This window comes from Ammospiza caudacuta, chromosome 8 (assembly GCF_027887145.1).
Source record: "Ammospiza caudacuta isolate bAmmCau1 chromosome 8, bAmmCau1.pri, whole genome shotgun sequence".
Classification (NCBI taxonomy): domain Eukaryota; kingdom Metazoa; phylum Chordata; class Aves; order Passeriformes; family Passerellidae; genus Ammospiza; species Ammospiza caudacuta.
This window is the reverse complement of record NC_080600.1, coordinates 36,942,055-36,965,165: the sequence shown is the minus strand read 5'-3', so window position 1 is coordinate 36,965,165 and position 23,111 is coordinate 36,942,055. Positions and strand designations below refer to the sequence as shown.

Below are 23,111 nucleotides of genomic sequence, written 5' to 3'. Positions count from 1 at the left end.
TTCCATCTCCTGGTGCTCCTGCTGGCTGGGGCAGCAGGAGGGAGGTGCAGATGAGCATGGGCAGTGCAGGCTGTGTCCTCAGGCCATCCATGTCCCCTCCTTGCTGGTACCAGCACCAGCTCTCCCTCCTCACCTGGGCTTCAGCCTTACCTGGCCTGCATGGCCAGCCTGCATGGTGCTGAGGTCATTCCAAGGTTTCTCATCCCTCCAGAGTGGGTTGGTGGGATTCCAGAAGGGTACAGCCAAGGTTTGAGCTGCTTGTTGAGATCATCAGGTCTCCAGGGTTGTGCTGGGTCCTACACAAGGCCTGAGATTTTGGAGTTATCAGGATAAACCTTGAAGAACTTGAAGTGCCATCTGGAGGTCTTGTGGTCAGATTTGGGACTTCCAAGAATGAAATACTGTCACAGACATGTTTTATTAAAAATCCTTTCTTTAAGTTTTTTCCTCCTGAGAAGCTGAGAGGCCTCAGGAACAAATTGTAAACATTGATTATCTGCTGTGGAATGCAACAGGTGCATCTGTGATTGATCTCATGTGGTTGTTTGTAATTAATGGCCAATCACACTCATCTGGCTTGGACTCTCTGTCTGACCCACAAGCCTTTGTTATCATTCCTTCTTTTTCTATTCTTAGCTGGCCTTCTGATGAAATCCTTTCTTCTATTCTTTTAGTATAGTTTTAATATAATTTATATAATAAAATAATAAATCAAGCCTTCTGAAACATGGAGTCAGATCCTCATCTCTTCCCTCTTCCTTGGACCCCTGTCAACACTGTCACAAAATCCCACTGGAAATGCATATTTATGACCATCTAGAAGCTTTATTTCTGAAAAGCAGTAGAAGTTTGGGAAGCCTATGGGGTAATTCCTGTCCTGGCAGAAATTCTTTTCATTTCAGTAGGAGAAGTGAAGCCAATCATTCCTACCAGCTGGGAATCTACCCACTTATTCTTTCTAAATCATACTTTTAACTAAGTGCTTTGAGGAAAAGGAATAGAATCAAGTACCTTGTATCCAGGTATTCAAGAAAAAAGTCTCTTCTTAATAGAAATTATTCTGTCAGAGACAAAAACAATGCATTAGAGTTGGAGAGAAAATAAGTATGAAAAAAGGCTTTAACTAACAATAAAAGTAGTTCTTGCAACTCTCCTCCTACTTTTAAACTCCTTTCAATCCACATGACATTTCAGCAGTGTTGCACACACCAAAAAAGAAAAAAAAAAGAAAAAAGGAGGGTGGAGGAATGAAGTAACTTTTTAATGCATAATACTGAGGCAATGAAAATATGGCTTGTTCAACATTAACCTTGACAAATTTGTGCTCTTGTCATTTAAATGAATGAACCTTTCCAGTGCCTAGATTGCTGGACCTTGGAAAACAGCAGTGATGAAGGATTGTAAAAACAATCCCTATCTCTTTTAAGTTTGGGGGGTTTGGGGTTTTTTTTTTTTTTGAGTAAATGAATAATTTCAGTGAAATCCAAATAAGGATGAATCTGCTCACTTGAATCCCCTGTTCACAGCCAATGAACTTCCCTGTGAAACAGAGCTTGCCCTCCTGGCTTGCCAGGTATTGATCTAAACCATCTTCCTGAGCCTTCTCTCTCTCCTTTTCCTCCTACAGGCAAAAGGTTAGTGTTAGATAATAGTATTAATTTTCCAGACATCTGCACATGTTTTAATAGCCTTTAGAAGGTTTGAAATGGTTTCTGTTTGACCACCACAGGGCTAAAATGCCATTAAGGCTTAGATTGTAGCAATACATAACAATCATAGCCCTGCCGTTCAACCTAGCAATAAAAAAGCTAATTTATTTTATCGGAGATTTAAATTAATGTGATGAACTCCTCTCTCAACAGGAGCTGTAACACCACTCTCACTAAAAATACCATGTCCCTGCATCTTTTCAAAACCAGATAAGACACTTGTGACAAACCTTGTGTGTGTATTGTGTGTGCTATTTTGGAGTGTTTGCACGTGTCCATATAAAGCTCCTACTGTTCCTGAGACCATTTCTATTTTTCTGTCATATCTTCATTCTCTTTTCTTCTGTCATCTGGCTCGTAGGCTCAGCAAGAAGAAAGTGATTAATAAGGCAGTCTCCAGAGTTAGCATTGGGGTTTGTTTAACACCTTGAGAACTGGAATTTCCTTGTGGACAGAAATTACTGCTGCGTAGGTAAATTCAGTTGAAAATAGTGTTTAAAACAGACCTATGCATTTAACTAGGACATTTTTTGAAAATCTGTGAAAGAAAAAGACTTCAGACAGTTATCATTTCCAGCTTTATGCCAGAGGAAAGCTTCAGCTTATCCCATTATGGAGTGATAAAGCAGCATCTGATGGCAGCAGCTTCTGTGATAAAATGATCATGGCAGCATTGAGAACGAATCTAATAAGGGAATTGATCTGTAGATTCCAATTCTGGTAGAGCCAACATTGATCAACATAAATGTCAATAAGAAAATCTCACTGAGGTCTGCCTAATTCCTTTAGATTATTTTGGGGCATAGTCAGAAACTGAATGTGAAAATGGATTTTAAACTGTGGGAATTACAAAGGCAACAACCAATGTTATGTTGTGCCTGGAATAACACTGGCTGTCATTGTATGAAATGCTGAAATTAGTGAGTATCTTTTAATCATAAAAGGATTGATAAAGCAATAACTGTTGCAAAAGTGAGCCTTTTGTCCTGTGTTTTTGTATTAAAGCATTTTTTAAATACAGTGAAATAATAAAACACCAGCCCACCTTTTTACTGCTGAAGCACAGATAGCATGTGTAGGACATGCCAGAAAAGATTAATGGAATAGTTCTTCACTGTTGCAGGAATTCGGTATAAAGTTGTTTCCGAGTATAAAGTATAAATTCAGTATAATGTTGTTCTTTCTGGCAACGCTGAAGTGTTAAAAACAAAATGGTTTTGTTTGTGAACAGTGTAACAGCAGCAGGTGTCAGGATGTGCAGAATGTGCCCTTCACTCTTTGGTGCTGCCATAATTCACAGCACCTTCGTGGTGCTGGCCCTCATTTAGCACAGTGGAACTGACACACTGAGCAGTGCTAGATCAATGGGCAGACATTTAGAAAAATAAGAGACAAAATAGAAATATGTACTTAATAAAAGGCTCCTCTCCTGCACATAATATTGTCACAGCACGGCTGTTTCACCATACTCCAAGGAGTCTTCCATTTGCAAGCTTGTTGAGAACATTTTTTCATTAATTATTCACGTTCTGAGTAGCTGATTACTGGGTCATTGATGTAAACTGTTGACTTTACAGTAATTACAAACCACAGGGAACTTTATACATGCATTTTCCTAAGAAATTAAATTAGCTCATTTTCATATTACTGCAATATTTACAGACTCCTACCATAGTGCTATTAAAATGAGAAAAACACTTTGGAATCTCAGAGCTTGAAAACACCGATAGACATATAAAATGAAAAATGGGATCAGAGGGGATTACTTTGTGTCTTTTAATGTAACTTTTATTTAAAGCAGTTTATAAAAATTAATAAAACTATGGATTTGGAACAGGAGTAAATTTACTCTTACATTAATGTTGTCAACTCTCTGAAGAATACAGAGAGATTATGCTATTGGTGTTTGTACATCAAATGCCTGCTTAATACCTCCCAATTTATACCCTAGAATATAAGTTTCCTGCCTTTGGAGTTACTTTGGGTCTAATTCACTGAGTTTTGCCATCTCTGGATCTCTCAATAGTAACAGAGAGCTGCAAGCTTGGAAACTCTGCAAACAAATCAAACTTTGTTTTACTTTCTGTGCTGAAATTGCCTTGTTAGCAGGATTTTCTGATGTTGTTTTAGCACCCTAATCTTCCATACAACGTTTCTAGTATCATATTCTTGTACTTTGTCTTGGATGTTGCCTTAGTCTCAATAAACTCACCCAGAGGATTTGCCAGCAAACTGAGAAACCCCTTTTAATTCTGGAGTTGGATTTAAAGTCTTGCATCTTCTGTAAAGGCTTTTTAGAAAAGTATGCCTAGTAGGGGGGAAAAACAACAAAAACAGATGGAAAACATCAAATTAGAACTTGCATGGAAGTATTTTTATTAGATTAATGGAAAATTTAGATCCACACACTTGAAATTTAAGGGCTAGCTAAAAACTTTTTTTTTTCAATTTTGTACTAAGAACTCATTTAGCTTACTGAAATGCATTTTAAAGCTAATCCTTTAATATTCACTTATGTACAGCACATCCTCCTATCACCACTGAGCAATGCTGCACTTTTGTGATTGTCTCCTGTATTTTAAAGAGCTGAGGGTAGGATCAATAAAAGCCTCCAAATTTAAGAGTTATCCTGGGGCTCACCTACTGTGTGTTAACCCTTTCCTCCCACCAAAAATACCCTGTAGCAATGCTGTATAATAACCCTGTAGCAGCAGAGAAATAGAAAAGCTCACTGAGTGTGGTGCATTTACAATCAGAAGTTGGATGTTCCTGCCTGTGCAGAGCTTTATTTATAGCTTTAAGAGGTCTAAGTGATGAACATCTAATTACTTTGAGAAGCATTTTAAACAGTCAAAAGGTGTTAGTTTTTCACTCCAGTTTTAGCCCCAGTCCTGTAAATGGTTAAACATGGTGCAACATTAAGAGAAAGAATAATTTTCATATAATTGTGGGCTGGTTTGTGTTGGAAGTGACCTAAAAGCTCATCTCTTTCCAACCTCCCTGCCATGGACAAGGATACCATTCACTAGACCTGGTTTTCATTTACTAAACTGTGTTAGCCATGAAATTCTGCTTATAGGAAGTGAATACTAGGAAATAATTCTGAATTTTCTACTAAATAGATAACTTCCAGAGCTGAAAATAATTATTATACTTTTGGTTTTGTGATACCAATTATATACAATAACACATCAGGCATTTCTGTATGTACACAGTGTGTAGTTGCAAATGTATTTCCTATGTTGGTGATTATTAGAATTTAAAAATTGGAAGCATCTTCTTGCAGCTTTCACTTTTGCTTCATATTTGGCTGGTTTTTGTTGACAACCACATGTTCTACTCTCTTTAGAATGCAAAATTTCCATATGTCAAAATAATATATATTCCAAAGTCTTATTTGTCTAAAGGAAAAGTTGATTTCTACTTTTGAAGGTTTTATTATTTTTTGCTTAACTATACTTAATTTTCTCCTTAATTCCAGAATGTTTAGTGGATGAGAAGGTCACACTTTGTTTTTTGAACAGTGCATGTTCTACTCTAGATAACTTTTGGTGGGATAGGTGAAGGATGTTCTCATCTCCAGCTGAACCTCCCCTCTGAAATGTATCCAAGCACTGCAAAAATCAATATTTTGTTTAATGAAAGATTATGCTTCTGCATAAACTAATAATATATAAATATTTTCCCTAATAATATTTTTCCCTTCTGCGGCCTAGTGCCTTTATGGTGCAGTGGAAATGAGGTTTTCCCTGCCAGCCCAATTTCAGTGGCTGGGCTACAGAGGGAAGCAGGCCAGAATGTGCCTGCTCAGGTTTGTGATGCCCTGAAAAACAGAAAAGACAGGAGAGGGCCACACACACCAAACAAACATTTACAGCTCTGGCATGGAGCAGCAGGATGAAAATGTCTCCTCGGTATCTAGAGAGAGAATTTTGTGAATGATAGACTTTGGCTCATGTGAGAGAAGCAAAGCCAATTGATTTAATAGCAATTAACTCATCCAATATTGGAGAGCTGTGTACTCTTTGGCATAATTCATTGAAAATTGTTCTGGCAATGCTGAAGACCATTAGATGTTTAAAAAGGAGATGGGAGCTGATAGATATTCTGCAGAGACAGAGTCAGGAGGCACAGTGGTTAGGGGAGTCCCTGTAATTTTGCCTTGTGCCAGCAGGTAGAAGCTTTCTTTTATCTTCCTAGAAAGTCTCAATAAGAATGCTGCTGGGGGAGGGGAGCTGGCCTGCTGGCTGATGGATTGGTTATCTGCCTGCCAGATAATTGTATTTCCTATTGCACTTGACAGAATAGGTTTCCACCTAAATTATCAATTATTTTGTTTTTATTTTTCATGTGGGTTATGGGAGTTAATCTTGGTATTGAACCACAAAGGGCACTGCCTTTTCTGCATCACATCACAGGTGAAGGAGGAGCTTTGCTGCTGTTGGGCACAGGCACCTGCAGAGAAGCCCCCTCTGTTCTGCCCTGGCCTCTCTTTCTGGAGAGATGTGGGTCCAGTCAAGCTAGGATTTTACAAACTTTTCAGTCCACACCTGCCCTGTAGTACTCAGAACAGGATATTTTACAAGAAAGTTGGCCTATTCCATGCTGCATTCAATTCCATGTGGATTTTCAGGTCTGCAGCCCAGTGATCCTGATGCTTTTCTGTTTGCAGAAGGGTCCAGGCACTCCCCAGCACCTCTACTATTGCTCATTTCCCCCTTATCGTCGTATAGGGCACCAACAAATGGGGCAGATAGCTTGGACTGATGGTTCTAACTCCTCAGTTTCATAGTGAAGTATTCATTTAAACTGATGTGATCTCTTCCATGGAAGTCATTCTGTGCAGTGGCTGCCTCTTGTTGCATTGTGTCCCGATAGCATCAGCAGTGATTTTAATACTGTACAATTTTCAAGGCAGCAGTAACTCCTTGATCTAGTTATGTGACTGTCATCTGAAAACGCCCATAAAGGACACAGTACATTTTGTGTATCTGAGAAGAAATCAGAATCAAGATACATAGTTAGCACAATCTGTTACTTGATTTTGAATGCATCATTAATGAGTTTTTTTAACAAATGAGAAGGAAAAAGTAAATGAAAGAGAAACATTTTTTCTTAGGCTTTTCTTTTGTAATTGGATGACTTGCTTCAGTGCTGTGTGATTATATTTAATTAATGACCTCAAACTTTATTATGCTGTTTGTTAATGCTAGTCATTGTTCTGGCCACCTCTGTTAGCTTATTTGCATATGTGTGGGGAGGACTATTCCCAATGTGATGATCTCATTTGATACAGAAATATAATCACATTATACATCCCGAGAACACACTTTCCTTCTTTGTTGATCATTTCAATCTACTGATTTGCCTTTGGTACTGCAGTTTTAGAGAGTCACTGAGTTCAACAGTGGGAAAAGTGACTCAAACACAGTGAGACCCCTGTGCAGGGTCACACTGAGCTGCTGAGGAGGGACCCCAGAACCCTGAGCTGTTTCCAGCTGGGCTGTCATTGATCACTGATCAAAAATTATTTCTGATTTCTGCCTGTTCTGACTGATTTCTCTTCTTATGTCTGACACAGATTCTGTATTCTGTAAGTAACAGTAAATTTCCTTGGATGATGTTGTAGGGGAATATTTTGTTTCTCTTATTGAGATGTTTATAGGTTCCCATTTAAGTAATAAAATGAGAAAGTGGAAAAATGGGAAGGCAGTATTGCAATTGTAAAATTCCTTTAGCACTATTTCTAGAATCCTTTTTTTTCTGGGAAAATACATTTTCACCTATAAATGTTCATCCATCTCAGCTGTCCCCAGTCATCATCTATTGTAACTTCCACTACAAGACTATTGTAACTTCCACTAAAATATCTCAGGTGACTGGTTTCCCTGGAGAAGGTAATTAATTTGTCTGCAAACCACTTGTTCATAGCACTGGTGACTCTTGGTTCTGAAAACCGTGGGATTCTCTGGTGGCTCAGTGATGCACTTGGAATTATTGTCAAGAGGAACAAATGCACAAAGTCAGTGAATCTGTGACTTTGGGCAGGCATTTTACCTGGAGTTTAAATCTTTAACAGACACCTGACAGTAATAGTAGTGGTAAAACTTTGAAAGGTGCACACTGAATAACCAGACATCACTGATGTTAAAAACACATAGCCTGCATGTAGTTAATATTTATAATGAAAAGTATCTTGGATACTGAGTGCTTGCAGCATTTTATTTAATCTATTCAACAATATATGGTATAATACATATTTATACAGAATATTGATCACTGAAAATATTTTCCATAATCTCTCTGCAACAGACAGTTCCTCCTTAATAAACCTGGATGAATAAGTAACTCTTGGGAAATGACTCCCAAATTCATAATTAGAAGTTTTTAAAAAATTTTCCTAGATTGTCTGGAATAGAAGCCTGAAGCAGAGCATGCAGATAACAGAGGCTGTGGGAATGGCTGCCTGCTTTGTTCTCTGGCAGATTAATTTCTGCAGTGGGTACCCAGACAGCAGGCTGGGGAGCAGCTGGGTGTAGATACTGTGTGACTTGCATTTCAGGGCCCTGCACAGAGCTACTGCTACACTGTGTGGAGGCTCTTCTGCCTTCAGATTCTTTTTCCCTCTGTGGCCAGTCTTTTTGGATGGACAGGGTGATGGGGAACTCACAGAGCCTCCACAAATCTCTGTGGTTTGCATCCCTCACAGAGTCCTCTGGGAAAGCACCTAACAGAGTCTGCACCATTTGTTTGTTCCTCCAAGCTGAGGGGGTAAATGTGGTCTCTTAGGTTGCAAACCTAGAGAATTAATGGGAAAGTGAAAAGAGCCTGATCCAAAGTCCTTATTTCTTGTGTTTTATTTTTTTAGTCCATTTGCATTGATTTCAATGGACCCTGAGTCAGATCCATGCTGCCTGTTACATGGTGTGCTGGCCCAGGACTAACAAGACTGCAGATATTTTTTCTTTTTATGTGATTGGCTGAGGCATTCACATAAATCATGGATTTTATTGAAACTGCAATTAAACCAAACCAGGCTTAATGCAGACTGAAAGCCCTAGAATTAGTGTACAGGTGCACATGGGGGGAAAGGCACAAACTTAGCCATCCTGCCAAGCAAAACTGAGAAAAACTGTGTATATAATCCAACAGCATGTGAATATTAATGCACAAAATCCTCTGAGTCCCCAGTTCCCTGATGCAATTATTTTCTATTCACATTAATTGTTCCTAACAGATGACATTAATGACTTTGAGTTAAAATGTGTGCAGAGGAGGCCTTCAGCAGATCAATGCTGGTTAAAAATAGGGTCACTTTTGCAATCATTCACACAAGGTGTAACAGCTCGTAAATAAAACAACATTAACATGTTGATTGATTTATGCATGTTAATTTTTTAGTTCATTTTTATGCTTTTTTCGTGGAACCTGTCAAACTCTGTGGGTAATGGTGGGGCTCGTGCTCGTTTGTTATTGTTGTGTGTGAAGTAATGATAAGTTGCAAAGCAGTGACTAGAAGGAAAAGTAGAGTTTGTTTTGGATGAAGGATGATCTGTCCTCCAGTCAGGAAGTCTTGGACAAAGTAAGCACAAAGAGCAACATTTCAAATTAGAACAAATCTGCTTTTACCTCAGGCTCTTCATTTCCCTTGAAATTTACCAGCAGAGTTTGGAATTTTAAAAATGCTGATCTGCTGAATGTCTGACAAATACTTTTGCTTTTTTTCCTTCTCTTCTGCCCCCCCAGAAACTCCACTCACGCATCTTGGACCTCTCATCTGGGGATTTGCTTTCGGAGGTGGAAAGGAGCCGAGGCCTGGTGCAAGCCCCAAGTGCTGATGCTCAGATGCTCGTGAGTGTTTGTGCTGCCCTTGCTCCCCTCACCTGGAACCTCCTTTTCTCCTCTGCAGTCTGGTGTCAGGGAAGAGCCATAAAGCTGATCTCTGAATTGGAACACTGTCGAGGCAGATAACAATGCTTTTACTTCCTTCTCTTCTCTGAAATTCAATATTGTGTCCTTGGTTGATATAGTGAGCAGATAGTGTCACTGTGTGCAAAAAAAGAGTAAATCTTAGCAATGTCCCCCATACACCTTTTTGGGTATTGATTACATCTCAGAAGCTCTGAGAAATGGTCAAGGAGCTTTTTATTAAAGCCCATGCCCCGTATTATTCATCCCACTTTTATGATATATTATGTATGAACTTTTAAAAATTCATGGGCTCTGCATTTTTATTTTTTTTTTTCAGATGGAGTGAGCTTTGTGCTTATTTGGCAAAACGTTCACCAGCGTGGCTTTCATGTTTCATTGTCAAAGAGAAAAGTAGCTTAAAAAACAAAAATCACATACAGGGAAACAAAGAGTACAAGAACAGAACATTGAATCTGCTTGTGCCTTTGATCTTGAAGTATAGTAGTGTCAACAAAAATGTAATCTCCCTTGTAATACCTACTTTAATGAAAAGGCATTGTTTCAAAGGTTCACAAAAATGCTAACAACATTTTGCATTATATTTAATTAAGCCTTCAGGTTAAGTTGCTCTAATATAGTTTTGTGTCTTTAATGGTCTGATTATTTCAATTTTCTTTGATTTCTAGGGAAAATTACATTTTTAAACTGTAATACTACATTCAAGCCTTTTTACTCTAATTTCATTAAAGGTAATGACTAAAAAGTCATGATTACAAAAATTAAAATTTCACCATGTCAGTTAATAGACCTATATGCAAGTTAAATGTATTTATTGAATGCGTCATAAACATGCTATTCAAAGTACTTTCTTGAATAATTTAGAGAACAAAGGCAAATTGAAGGGGAAAACTCCACTCTCTTAAGTGATCTGAATGCAATCTAGAAATTGAGTAGATACCCTACTTCATAATCTGGAGTGACATGACATTTTTTGCACATTTTCTCCTCTCTTAAAGATGATTGCAGGAATATACTGTTCTTTTGCTTTGCTTGGATAGTTCCATTTTTTCCCATTGCTGAAACAGTAGGACCAAATGCCTTTCTCCTGTGCAAAGGAAAGAAAGTGAGGGGTTGGAGAGGCTCTCAGGCTGGCTGAAGATGACAGGAAGGCAATACTTGTCACTGTGCTGTGATCTCTTTCCTCCTGCAGGGGAGGATTTGCAGGCATCCTTCCCTTGGATGCTGTGATGGCTGGGACACAGCCCAGTCAGTATAAAGGGCAGAATTCCACATGATTTGTTTTCCCAGTGCCAAAATGCAGAGGAACAGCCAGAACAAGCAGCTGCTGCCCTTGGCCTCTGTGCATCCCCCTCGCCAGGAGTGACACTGCCACAGCTGAGGAGGCTGAGGGCAGGGGTCTCACAGGGGAACCACAATGTCAGAAACACAGACTCATCTGTCTCAACAAAACAACAAAATCCACTTCAGAGCCAGAAACACGGGCATCAACCTGCCTGTGGTGCTGAAAGTATTCTTCCCAGAGCCACTGGTTTTAAAGGCTGCACCTCCTGCATCCATTTGACTTCCTAGGAGAACATGTACCAGTAATTCCCAGAGGTGAAATGTGCTCTTGGTGCCTCTAAATGATTTTCCCATTCCTAGGTTTTGCCTGTGATGAAGAATAATGATTTGCCCTGTAGTTAGGTTTGTCAAAACATGAACATTATGGTGTCAGCTGGGCCACGAACGGCTGTACTGATGAACTCCTCAGCAGTAAAAATTTTGCTCTCTCCCATTCAGCTGAAAAAAGGTTCAACCCCAGTAGTAATAAACGGGAGGAGCATGAGGGAATTAATGGAAGAAAATAGCAGAAGGCAAACAAACATGTCAGTGCCTGAGAAGGGCCTACAAACTGAGTGTTGTTCCAAAGAGTTCCATGAAGAAGCTGGATCTAGGGCATACACAGCCTTGATAATTTTTTCATGTATTCAATAACTTTAGATTTCTTGTTTCTTCCTAAGTGTAAATTCTTCATTTAAGCAAAATTAGTTTGAAGCATATCTACATACAACAATCAATAAATATTTTTTCAGTTGGCCTTAATGAAATCCAAGGATAAGTTTTATGAAACGAAGGCACAGAATCATAGATTCACTTTGGATGGAAAGGACCTTTATGCTTCAGATCATCAAATCCAACTCTTCACCCACCACTGGGTGGAAAGGTCCCTTGAGATCAATCCCACCACTAAACCATGTCCCCAGGTGCCACAGCTACACTGCTTTTAAATCCCTCCAGGGATGGTGACTCAACCACTTCCCTGCTCCGTTGCTTGACAGCTCTTTTAGCGAAGGAATTTTTCCTAATATCCAATCTCAGTGTCCCCAAAGGCTGTTTCCTCCTGTTCTATCAGTTTCTACTTGGGAGAAGAGACTGACCCCCACCTCATTACAACCTCTTTTCATGTAGTCGTGTCTGGTGTTCCTGGTAATTAAAATGATGTCTGATTCTGTGAGGAAACTGGAGAATAGTGCAAGCACTTAACACTAAAGAAGCTCCAATGCTGTTGGGCTCAAGAATATTAGTTTGAAAACAAAGGCATCCTAGCTACTCCAACAGAGGTTTAATATTTTACCTAAAGTGCTATCTACTCTTCATTACTCTCTTCCTCAAAGCTGGCACTTAGTCACAGTCAGCTGAAATTGCATTTGGAAAGGGGTGATAACTACACAAGTACTAAAGGCAGCCATAAAGTGTCAATAAATTGCATAAGCAAGAGGCTTCAGCTGTCTGCGAGCGACACGAAGATGGATTGTCCTACGTCAGAGAGTTTCTTAGACAAAGCTTTGAACTAGATAGGAAACCAAAATTAGACTGTAATGGAGAGATTCCATTCTCAGTGGACATTCTGCTCAGGATACTAAATTAATTTACCTTGTCCAGGCTGTGCAGCCTCATCTGTTACATTGTGGGGCTATAATGCAGTTGTCAAGATGTACTTGTATTCTTATAACTTTGTTTACTGTATCTTACCAGCGCACGTTGCTTATGTATGAAGCATAATTCAAATAGACTCAGAATAATCTTTACAATAAGAAGACCAGAATACTAGTCCAAGAACAAAGAAGAAAACACTGAGCATTGTGGATTTTTTCCCCCTGACAAATGAAACTGTTAGCAATTTTAAATTTATTTCTCTGTATTAAATTCACCAGATGCTAAATTACATGAGAGGAAGGCAGAAGCGGCTAACTTGCTTTTTCTTTGCCATTCTTAATCAAGGGGAAGTTAAATGATCATTTTCTCCCCATAAGATATTTCAATTTCTTCTCATATTTTAGGAATGTCAGCAGAATGTGAAATCCAGCATACCTGTCTTGAAATGCCAGAGTCAATTAAATATGACAGGCTCTAGCCACCTGTATCCTCGGAGCAGCTGCAGCAGCAGTGAACTCTCCCTCTCAAGTGCTTGCAGTGAATATTCCAGTGGTTCCTCCTACACTTGGAATGATGGAAAGACAAGCAAAAGGGTAAATCAAATTCATTTTCTTCATGTATTAGTTTGAGTTAATCTGAAACAAGATTAATTGAAAAGCTGCCTGTTTCAGAAGTTTTTTTACTTTCCTCTCACTTTTATATAGAAAGCAGTTGTCACTAAACTACCTATTACCACCCTTTTTAATTTTTTGAGTGATTCCTTTATCACTCCAGCTTACTTACAGTCTCCTCATTTGTTCAGACATTTATCCTGCCTTTCATATTCCAAACTGCTCTTCTTTTTTATCTTAATCCTTCCATTCATATTGTTCTTCCTACAGGTTTGTAATGCACAGCAGCCTTCACACCATTGTAAAATCCTTTATTAAAAAAGAACTTTGCTTTAAATAGAAAAGAATATAATGGAATGTCCTTATGCAACTCCTCTATCTCTTTACCAAAATGGTAACACTTTTATTGACAGCACTTATAACACAAATGATTTTTATTTTCTTTTGACAGTCATCCATGAGATGGGATAAAAGAATAAGCATTGGTTCTTCGCTCCCAAGCAACCTCTCAAGTCCTGCAGATGATCTACCTCCAACTCGCATCAAGGAAAACCATATCTTACAAGGGCTGAAAAAACTGCAGAAGCAAAAAATACTACTTGAACCACCTTCAGTAATATCAAAATGGGGCTACAAAGATTGCATGAACTCCAACGAAGGAATATATTCCCCTGGAATTAAGTGTGGAGGCCATAATGAACAGACTCACTGTAAGCCAATGGAAATGGGAAGTGTTTGCATTGAACACAACAAAACTTTCTCTTATGATTCAGATTCCCATGATGATGCAGATGATGACTCTTCATCCTTACTGTTGCTGCAGGAAGTTCCAAGCAAAGACTGCCGGATCTATTGTAACAAATTAACTCATAGCATTTCTGACAGTCTCTTTGACTGGGATCCTAACAGGAAACATTTGCCAGAAAGAAGTCCATTTTTTGATTCAAAGGAAAGACCTGAGAAATTGACTAGTTTTGTCAGTGGATTTCAGACAGAAGCAAAATCATGCACCAGAGCAAAGCTGCCTGAGTTACAGTTAAATCAAAGCCATTCTAATACAGGCTGGAAGGACTTTAATTTTCAGCTTTCAGACACTGATGACAATGAAGTCTTGGATGAATTGCATATAGAAAGCAGTGATGAGAAAAGTCCCTCAGATTTATTAGCAACTCCCTTTCCTGAGAAGTATACAAAGACCTCTGACTTGCTCAAAGTCACAGAGAATTCTCAGTTTGTATCTACTGACAAAGAAGAGAACCAGATACCTGTTCACCCAGATATCAGGCCCAAGCCATGTAATTTCATTAAACAAGAGAAGGTTATAAAGAAGACCTCTTCTGAAGAGTGCATTATGGTAATATATGATGCTAAGGATGGTGAGCCAATTGAATTCAGCTCACATCAAACTGGAGTTGTCACTGTAACAAGAAATGAGATTTCAATCAACCAGCCACAAACTATGTCCAGTGCAGAATACACTGAACTTATACCTCAGGGAAGAACTGATATGCAGCCAGGACCCAATGCTAGAAACTACACTGCTTCAGAAAGACAGGAAGATGAAACTGGGAAAAATACTCTTGAAGATAATACAGGGAATAAAAATACAGCTGTCCCCATGACCTGTGGTGAATCTTCACGCTGTGGGAGGGTGACACAGCAAAATGCTTCACGACAGAAACTAGTGAAGCCCGTGTATGATGCATCATACAAGGTCAATTCAAGCTCCACTGTGCATGCAGGAATCAATCAAAAGCCAAATGTCACTAAAATACCCAGCAGAGGTAAATTTTCTCCCCAAAAAACTCTGATTTCTGAGAGTGGGGAGGCACCTGTAGCTCTGTCAGTGGGCCCCACAGCCCTTGAGAAGTCACCTGCTCTGCCACCTGTAAAGCTTTCAAGATTCAAAAAGGCTCAAAGCCCACCTCGTCCTTTTGATTCAAAAGTTGAATTTCAGGTTCCAAAGCCCCCTGCCCATGCCCTGCCTGACTTGAAACGTCCTGGCAGAGGAGATGGGGCAAAGTATCCAAAGAGTCAGAGTCCAGCATCACCACTGTTGCCTCAGCACCTTATAGAGCCCAGTAGCTATGGGGAACCTCCAACCAGAGACTTTCATTGTGATTTAGCTGCTGTAGAAGCCCGGTCTCCATCCCCACCCCTTCCTCCAGGCAGGTCAACATCCCTGTTGATTCGGCCTAATTATGCTAATTCTCCACCTCTAGCAGTAAAGTTAGGAGGAGCTGGTCCCACTGAAACAGCAAAAAATGTACTGAAATCATCTCCATTAAAAGGGACTGTGAACTCTGGCTTTCATAATCAATCTGGTCATGAAATGCAAGCAAAAAATGTATCATCTGGGGCCAAAATTGAATTATCTTACCTTCGAGAAAATGCAGAAGGAATTATGCAAAATAAATGCACATCTCAGCAATCCCACAGTGCATGCCAAGGACTTTCCAAAGTTTCCACAAAGCAAGTCTGCCCAAAAAGCCCTAATCAGGTGGGCCTCCACAGGAATCGTGAGTATTCCAGCACAGATTTTCAAACAGCCAGGTCCTTTTCTCTAGGCTGTCCATCACTGGAAACAACTCCTTCACAAGACACCTATTCCAGAAAAAACAATATTTCCAGTGACAGCGGGTTGGATCAACTACAGAAGATGCCAAACATTCTCCCCACAACTCCTCAGTGTCACACGATGAGCACAAGCGAGCCTCTGCTGTCTCAGGTAAAAAATTTCCCGTCAACACCGCTTCACGCCGGCGATGCCGCGCACGCCTCTCAAAACTCTAATGAGAGAGGAGTGAAAACCCGTCTCCCTGTAGGACTGAAATTATTTGTCAAATCTCCCCAGCTTCTCCGCAAGAGCTCTACTGTTCCAGGGAAGCAGGAAAAAGACAGCATAAATGCAGCTTCCAAAAGTAATGGGAGCTCCAGTAAGTACAAGCAAAGCGAGTCTGTGTGTGTAAACACCAAAGGTGCAATGGATGCGGAATTAAAGGACTCCAGGTCTGATGCTGAAGTAAAAAATAATTGTGCTGTGGGAATTGGTATGGATACAGCATCAGCTCACTCACATGAAAGCTGCAACTTGGTGGTAGACAGAGGAGATGGATTACAAAACAAATTAGTTAAGAGATCTGTTTCTTCTGGCAGCAAGTCGCACTTGAAGCCGGCTCTGGGCATGAACGGAGCGAAGGCTCGCAGTCAGAGTTTCAGCATCCACACAGGGGAGAAGCCACCTGCCCCTGGGGCTGAGGGGCTCGGGAAAGTACGGACTCAGATCATTACAAACACCTCTGACAGAGGGAATTCTCTAACGAGGCAGAGCTCGGCCGTGGAAGGGCTTCAGATCAAGGCTGCTCCTGGGACAGCAGTGACACCAGAGGCTCTTTTGTATACTGGTAAACCCACAGAAAATTCTTGTCCTAGACAAGGCTCTGTTGGAAATATGAGTAGTTGCAATAGCCAGCATGGAAGCCCAAGCAAATTGCCCTTCAGACCATCTCAAAGAGTAGACCAGTTTCACAGCACTTCAAAATGCGATGGAAGCAAACCATTTTCTCAGAAAGATGCACGCAGTCTATCTGTGCAGAGTGAGAAAAGCACTGAAAGCTTTAAGCATGAAGCTCTGGGTAAGAAAAGCGTTCTGTCAGCGGAACTGGAGTTAGAAGCCTCGGCTACTGTATCTTCCAAACAAATGTTGTCCTTCCAAAGCTTTGATGGAGTAAAGTGTCCTCATAAACTGGAAGCAACAAGGTCACGAAGGCAGCAAATGTCTTTAAAATTAGAAGAAACCTCTGAGAAGGTCAATGATCTTTTGAGTTCTCCATCTCTGCAACCTACCATAGAAGAGAAAGTCATGTTATGCATTCAAGAAAATGTGCAAAAGGGTCAGGGACAAACCAAATCCCCCACGGTGGAGACTAAGCAGAAGACTGGGCCTTCCATAGCCAGTTGGTTTGGCTTCAGAAAGAGTAAGCTCCCAGCACTGAGCAGCAGGAAAACTGATGTTCCTAAAACTAAGGTGGAAAAAAAGGACACAAAAGTTTCAGGATTTGGAATTAAGCAGGCAAAATCAGAGAGAAGAAAAGAAAAGAAGAAAACTGAGCAGCACTGTGAAATAGAAAATCAGCTTAACAGGAAAGCTGACAATGGTGACATTTTAGCCATGGAGAGCAGAATTGTGAAGCCTTCCCAAGACTCTCCTGGTGAGATTGAGTGTGAACAAGTCAGAGGTTCTACCACAGCTGCCTACTCACCAAAAGACAGCTTCATGAGAGAGCTTTTAAACAGGTAAAACTCCAGAACACAATGTGGGATGTGTTGTTGTCCGTGTAGCTTTCCAGATGCCCAGATGTGAAGTTCAATGTATGTTCTTTTTGTGCTAAGAATGCGCAGTAGCAAACAGTAGGTGCACAATTTTGACTTTATTCTCTACAGGGAAAAAAAAAAGCATTAACAATGAGATGATAATTTTGTTCATGTTACTTTAACCAAACCATTGGTCTTTGAAATTAAAGATAAGCGAGTTACATCCAAGCTGATAATTCAAATTATTCCAGAAATCAAGAATCTAGGCAGATGGTGTGTAAATATAGAGGGTAATTAGGTACATGTTTTAATGTATTCCATCTTCCTGTACTGTAACCAGAAAACACATATTTGGTAACTTGTCAGAATTAATTACCTTTCCAGCTCTCACAACCTTTGGTCACAGAAGAACTTAGCAATGGGTATATTATGTTTTCACGTTTGCCCCACAGCAGTCCCAAATATAATATAAATCATCACATGTGAAAGGCTAAATTGATATACTACCTGAAATTGCAAGTGACAGGTTTGATCAAGGCTAGTTAGAAACATTTATCACTCAAAGGTCTAGAGACAGAAAGATACAGAGAGGTTACTTTAAACATTAAAGGAATGGGAAAGTGGAGTGATTGAAGAAGGGCAATGCAATTCATCAGAGGAATCACTCTCTACGTGCAGAGTTGATAAGAAAGCAGCTCAGCAGACAGAAAGTGGATCAAATAATGTTTCCTACAGGAGTGCGTCGAAGGGTAGCTCCCAGGGCTCCTCTCTTCATGGCAACTCTATCAGCTCTCAAGGAATCCACAGGAAAAACAGCAACACAAAAGCTGATATGGAAATGCAGAATCAGACCCTGGTAAGTGCTACAGTACATGAAAACATTATTACCTTCTTTTTAACTTCTGGATGTGTTTCTTATTGCCATTGCAGGCAAACAGGATAATAACTGTTTATATATAAGATAGAAGGATATTGTGTAGCTAGAAGACTGTGAGTTAATACAAAAGTTGGCAGCTTGGCTATAGGCCACATTATACAGATAGTCAGGAAGATTCTACTGCTTCTGCTGGCAATTCAATTCCTGAGAAGATACGTGCACAATGATGCTATAATAATACTGTAGTAGAGTGAAATGATAGGACTATTTTTTTATTTTATTTTTAACTCTTTCCCTTAAAACTGCATGCCAGTATTGAACATTCCTCTGAACATTACAGAGGTCATTAAGGCTAAAAAGTACACTGCTGATGTGGAAAAGGCAAATTATTTGACCACATTTGGGAATATTTATCATTTAAGAGGGAATGTTCAAAAGCAAAAACATACATTGGACATGCATCTCACTTTCTGCCATTAAAAATCTCCCTGTTAAGGGCCTGTAGTTAGTTTTATACTTCAGTAAGGTACTAACTGTACCTGATAATTTAATTTACTCAGAGAGAAGGAATATTGTAACATAGAAGAAAAATTACCCTGTTTTCTGTTAGCTGCTGGAGTCTGACTTTACTGCATTGAGAAGAGTTCACACAGAGTCCAGGACTGTAACCTAAAGTCAGGCTGAAGGGGTGCCCTTCCTAGTGAAGCTTCTTTTAATTAACCTCAGAATTTAATGAGCAATGCCTTGCCTAGCAAGGACCTTCCCTGTGATGTTTTAAGTCCAGCACAAGGAGAGCAGAAATGCTTTAACCCTATAGCATTTTTCCTCATCCCTGAGATAGCTGCCTTGTCCATATTATTATGATTATTATTAACCATAACCACAATTTTAACAAACAGCCTGGAAACTTGTGCCACATATAATACTTGCTCTGAAGCTGAGGCTGTTCCTTTTGCTGTTCTGATAGAAATGAGGTACTGAAGTGCAGCACACACAACTGGGGGAATCTGAAATACAAATTCTCTGGGAACATTGCAAAAAGCTTTGTAATGGGAAATGAAAAAACTCCTAGCTTAGGGCTAATGTTGAGATGCTTGAGGTCAAGGCATTCCATACATAGTTTCAAGACATTCCATACATAGTTTCAAAATCAGGCAAATATTTTTTTTTTTACTTTAATACAGACGTCTTTGCTGAGAACATCTGCAAGGTCATTTTTTTTTTAAACTTACAGGGAACATATGCAAAATCAATGTGTTTGAAAACTTTCCTCCTGACTCCTCTGGTATCATCTCTTCTTTGAAAATGTTGATGTCTCCTGCATTATAAAACCACAAATTATAAGCATATCTAAGGCTGTCCTTGTAGTGTCACTGAAAGGAAAGAGAGAGAATGAAAGTCTGGAAATGTGCAATATGCAGGAAATTCAATCCAACTGATCTAGAACTTAGATAGCAGAGCAGAGCCCCTTATCAGAGCCACTCAGTTTAACTATGCCCCATTTAATATGGTCCTGACAGCTTTCCTTGCTGTACAAAGTACAAAAACTCTACACATTGCTGCTACAATTTCATTCTAACTTATTATTTTCTAATGCTGCAATAATTTGCTGTGCTTTTTGTCTGTCATTTTGTGAAATCTTTCTAAATGCTGCAATAATAGTCTTTGAAGTATATCTTAAAGAAACACACTTCATTTTGTGAAGGAACTGCAAAGATTGTTCTTAATGTACATAAATAATGGAGAAATGCTAATTATACTATTTAGTTTTTAAGGACATGTTAGTTATGGTGAAAAGGCATTACTTCTGCTGCACCACACACTCTTTTGTTACAAAGTATTTTTGTGTGGTTTCTGAAGATTAAGTTGCATTTATATGTTTCATTTTTTTGACTTTCATATTGTGTTTTCTGTGGCACTTAATTCCTGAAAGAAATATCTAGTGCCAAGAGACTGATGACATCCAGAATAACAAGATTTTAAATGTGCTTACAGTTATTAATGCTAATTTATGAAAGAGATATACCTTAAGATTCCTCAAAATGTGGTATTTCATCTTGTCCTCCAAACTTCTAAAAGAAAAGCAATGCAAAGTCTTTAAATTCAAAGTTCATGAATCTTATTACTATAATTTCCAGTTATTCTTTGGTGTCTGTTCACTTTGAAGCAGATTGCAAAGGGCTGGGAGATAGCTGTGACTGAAAACAGACACATGCAGTAGGATGGCCTCTTGTGCATTTTTTTTTCCTCATAAAAAGACAAAATTAATGCTTTTGGAGAAAACAGCATAAATCTTTTTAAAAACCCTAAACCAGGAAGATTTTTTTTCTTTTCTGAACAATGCAAAGTGCACTCAGTCATATGGTTCAGTGCAGAAGCTGCTGTATTTCCAAACTGCTTATCAGATATATACTGCTGCTTTAAATCCTGGCCAGAACAGTTTCTAACATTAATTTTCTAGCACAATCTTTGCCTTTAAAAGCTATTTAATTTTTGATGATTAAATCACTTTTCTTATGACGTGCCAGGTACAGGCTTGAGGCACTATTGCACCATAACATATGCACCAATTAATTACCTCTGATTTCTGTTCGTGCAAAGGATGTTATTGCTGGACTGGCACTGGATTTATGGAAAAAGCAGTGTTCCACCCATGGTGGCCTTGTGCATTCACCTTCAGAGGGACACACTTCCCGTTAGTGTTCATCACAAAAGCACTTTGCTCTAAAGGCCAGCCAGCAGAAATACATAACACTTCAGCCTACACCAAGGATATTCCATGTTCTCAGTGCTTTTTCATGTCCTTGGCTGGAGCTTAAGGTGAGATACAATCATTTTTGTGCTGCGCTGCTTCATTTCATCTTTGTGATTTTATTGCAGCCCTGTGTGATTTAAAACAGCCACAGGTTTCACTTTGTGAGGTGGAAATGTGGCACCAAACCCAAGGCACCAGGAGTCTTGTGTGGCACTCTGTGTGCTCAGGCTGTGTGTTTGGGGAACACCCAGGGATCTATCCCAATATTGTGAAATGTCACAAATGTCTCCTCATTTTCCACAGCCTGAAGAGAGGCATTTCATAAGAAAGAAAAGATGTAATCAAATGCCTGGGATTAAGAGATGATAAATGCATTTTTAAAAATCTGGAGAGCAAGTCTTTGGTGTTATACTTGGGCTGCTCACAAGAGGTCAACAGGGCTACTTGTGAAACTCAGCCAGCAGGATTTACACTGTGATCAAAGATATGTCATGCAAATGATGATAAATTCCAGTGGTTTAGATCACAGAATGTGCTCTTGTTATGGTGAGCATGCTGTAAGCAGTTTAAAACAGCGCAGAGTGATTAGCAAATAATTTAAGATCCCTGAGATATTGAAAGCAATTTTTTTTCTGTGGTGCTGCCTTTCCTCCTGTCATCACCATGGAAGTATCTTTATTCCTGTTTGATTTATGGAGCATGGCAGAAAAATATGTCCTTGAAACTGAACGGTGGCCACTGATGGCACGTGATGGAGGGAAGGGGATTTCACTGCGTGCTAGGGAGGGACTCAGGTTGTCTATACACCTGGGAAACAGGAGTGCAGAATGGCAGGGCAAGGATACATCTTGGGAAAAACCCAGAATATCTGAGGGGTTTGAATAACACAAACTTGAATACCACACACAGCTCTTAGAGTGCACTGCGTTCTTAAATGAATTTTTTCTCTCTGTCTAGCTAATAAATGCTTTTAAACAGAGGTGGAAATAAAAATGCCCAAGTTCAGTGCTTGCAAACTGAACTAAAGAGATACCACACTACATATTAGGTTTTTATTTTGAAGAAGTGCATCTTCCAAGAGTATTTTTCATTGCTGAATATTGTGATTTTGAATGAAATTAAAGTTGTTATCGTCAGACATCATTCATAGAATAAGACAGGTTATATATTCCACTCTTAGCTGCCATGTAACTTTACTCTGATTTATTTCTGCAAAACATTCTGTAGTTGTCATGAAGCAACATATACAGAGTCACAGATGTTCTTCACTTTTGTTGTTGCACTGTGTACAGGCTAAAGTAGTCACAGAAAACCTGCAAGAAGAAGAGGAGGACCCCATGACAAGGACTACATGTCAGAGTCATGTAATAGGTACAGAATTATATTTTACACTGGATTTTATTGCGGTCAGTTCTTGCAAAAAAGACATGTTTAATTCTCATTACTTTGCTTGTTTGCCCCCTTATGTCAGCTTTAGCTTTCATTTAGCTCCTAAATAGCCAGATTTCATCAAATGCCTGAGATGAGTACACACCATTACAATTGTGGGTCAATGCAATGTTTGACTGGAGGGCCTTGGGTTATGAAAGATCATTTCAGCCTCCAAGAACAGTCGGTTACACCCAGTGGCTTAGCATAAGGGCTGTTGTGCATGGCACTTTCAGTGGGAATAATACTAACATATTGTAACTCTGTCATGTGGCCTTGAACTAGTAAAATTCAGAATAAAATGTAAATAGCAGAATAATTGCTGAGATAAACTAAACCACAAGGAACAGCAAACAGGTGTCTATTCAAAAGACCTTAAAACTGTTATTGAAAATAAAGTTGCCTTTAAAGCTGTTATTGCAAATAAAGTTGCCTTTGCTGTGGAAGGGCAACACCATCCACCCTGCCTTGTGACTGGCACATAGTAATTTTTAATTTTACTACATGTAAAAATATCTAATAGGCAATGGAGGACAAAACAGAAATCTGAGGTTTGTATTAGAGCAGTG

General features: G+C 39.4%; 1 protein-coding gene across 1 annotated transcript in view; it reads left to right on the top strand.

Annotated features, from left to right (window-relative positions):
- Positions 1 to 23,111, top strand: part of NCKAP5 (NCK associated protein 5) — a 363,982-nt gene that overhangs the window by 291,514 nt on the left and 49,357 nt on the right. Inside the window, exons 11-15 of the mRNA XM_058809518.1 lie at positions 9,456 to 9,560; positions 12,962 to 13,150; positions 13,620 to 17,464; positions 18,161 to 18,338; positions 22,407 to 22,485. Of these exons, the coding sequence (XP_058665501.1) occupies positions 9,456 to 9,560; positions 12,962 to 13,150; positions 13,620 to 17,464; positions 18,161 to 18,338; positions 22,407 to 22,485 (4,396 nt within the window). The remainder of the gene's footprint in view (positions 1 to 9,455; positions 9,561 to 12,961; positions 13,151 to 13,619; positions 17,465 to 18,160; positions 18,339 to 22,406; positions 22,486 to 23,111) is intronic.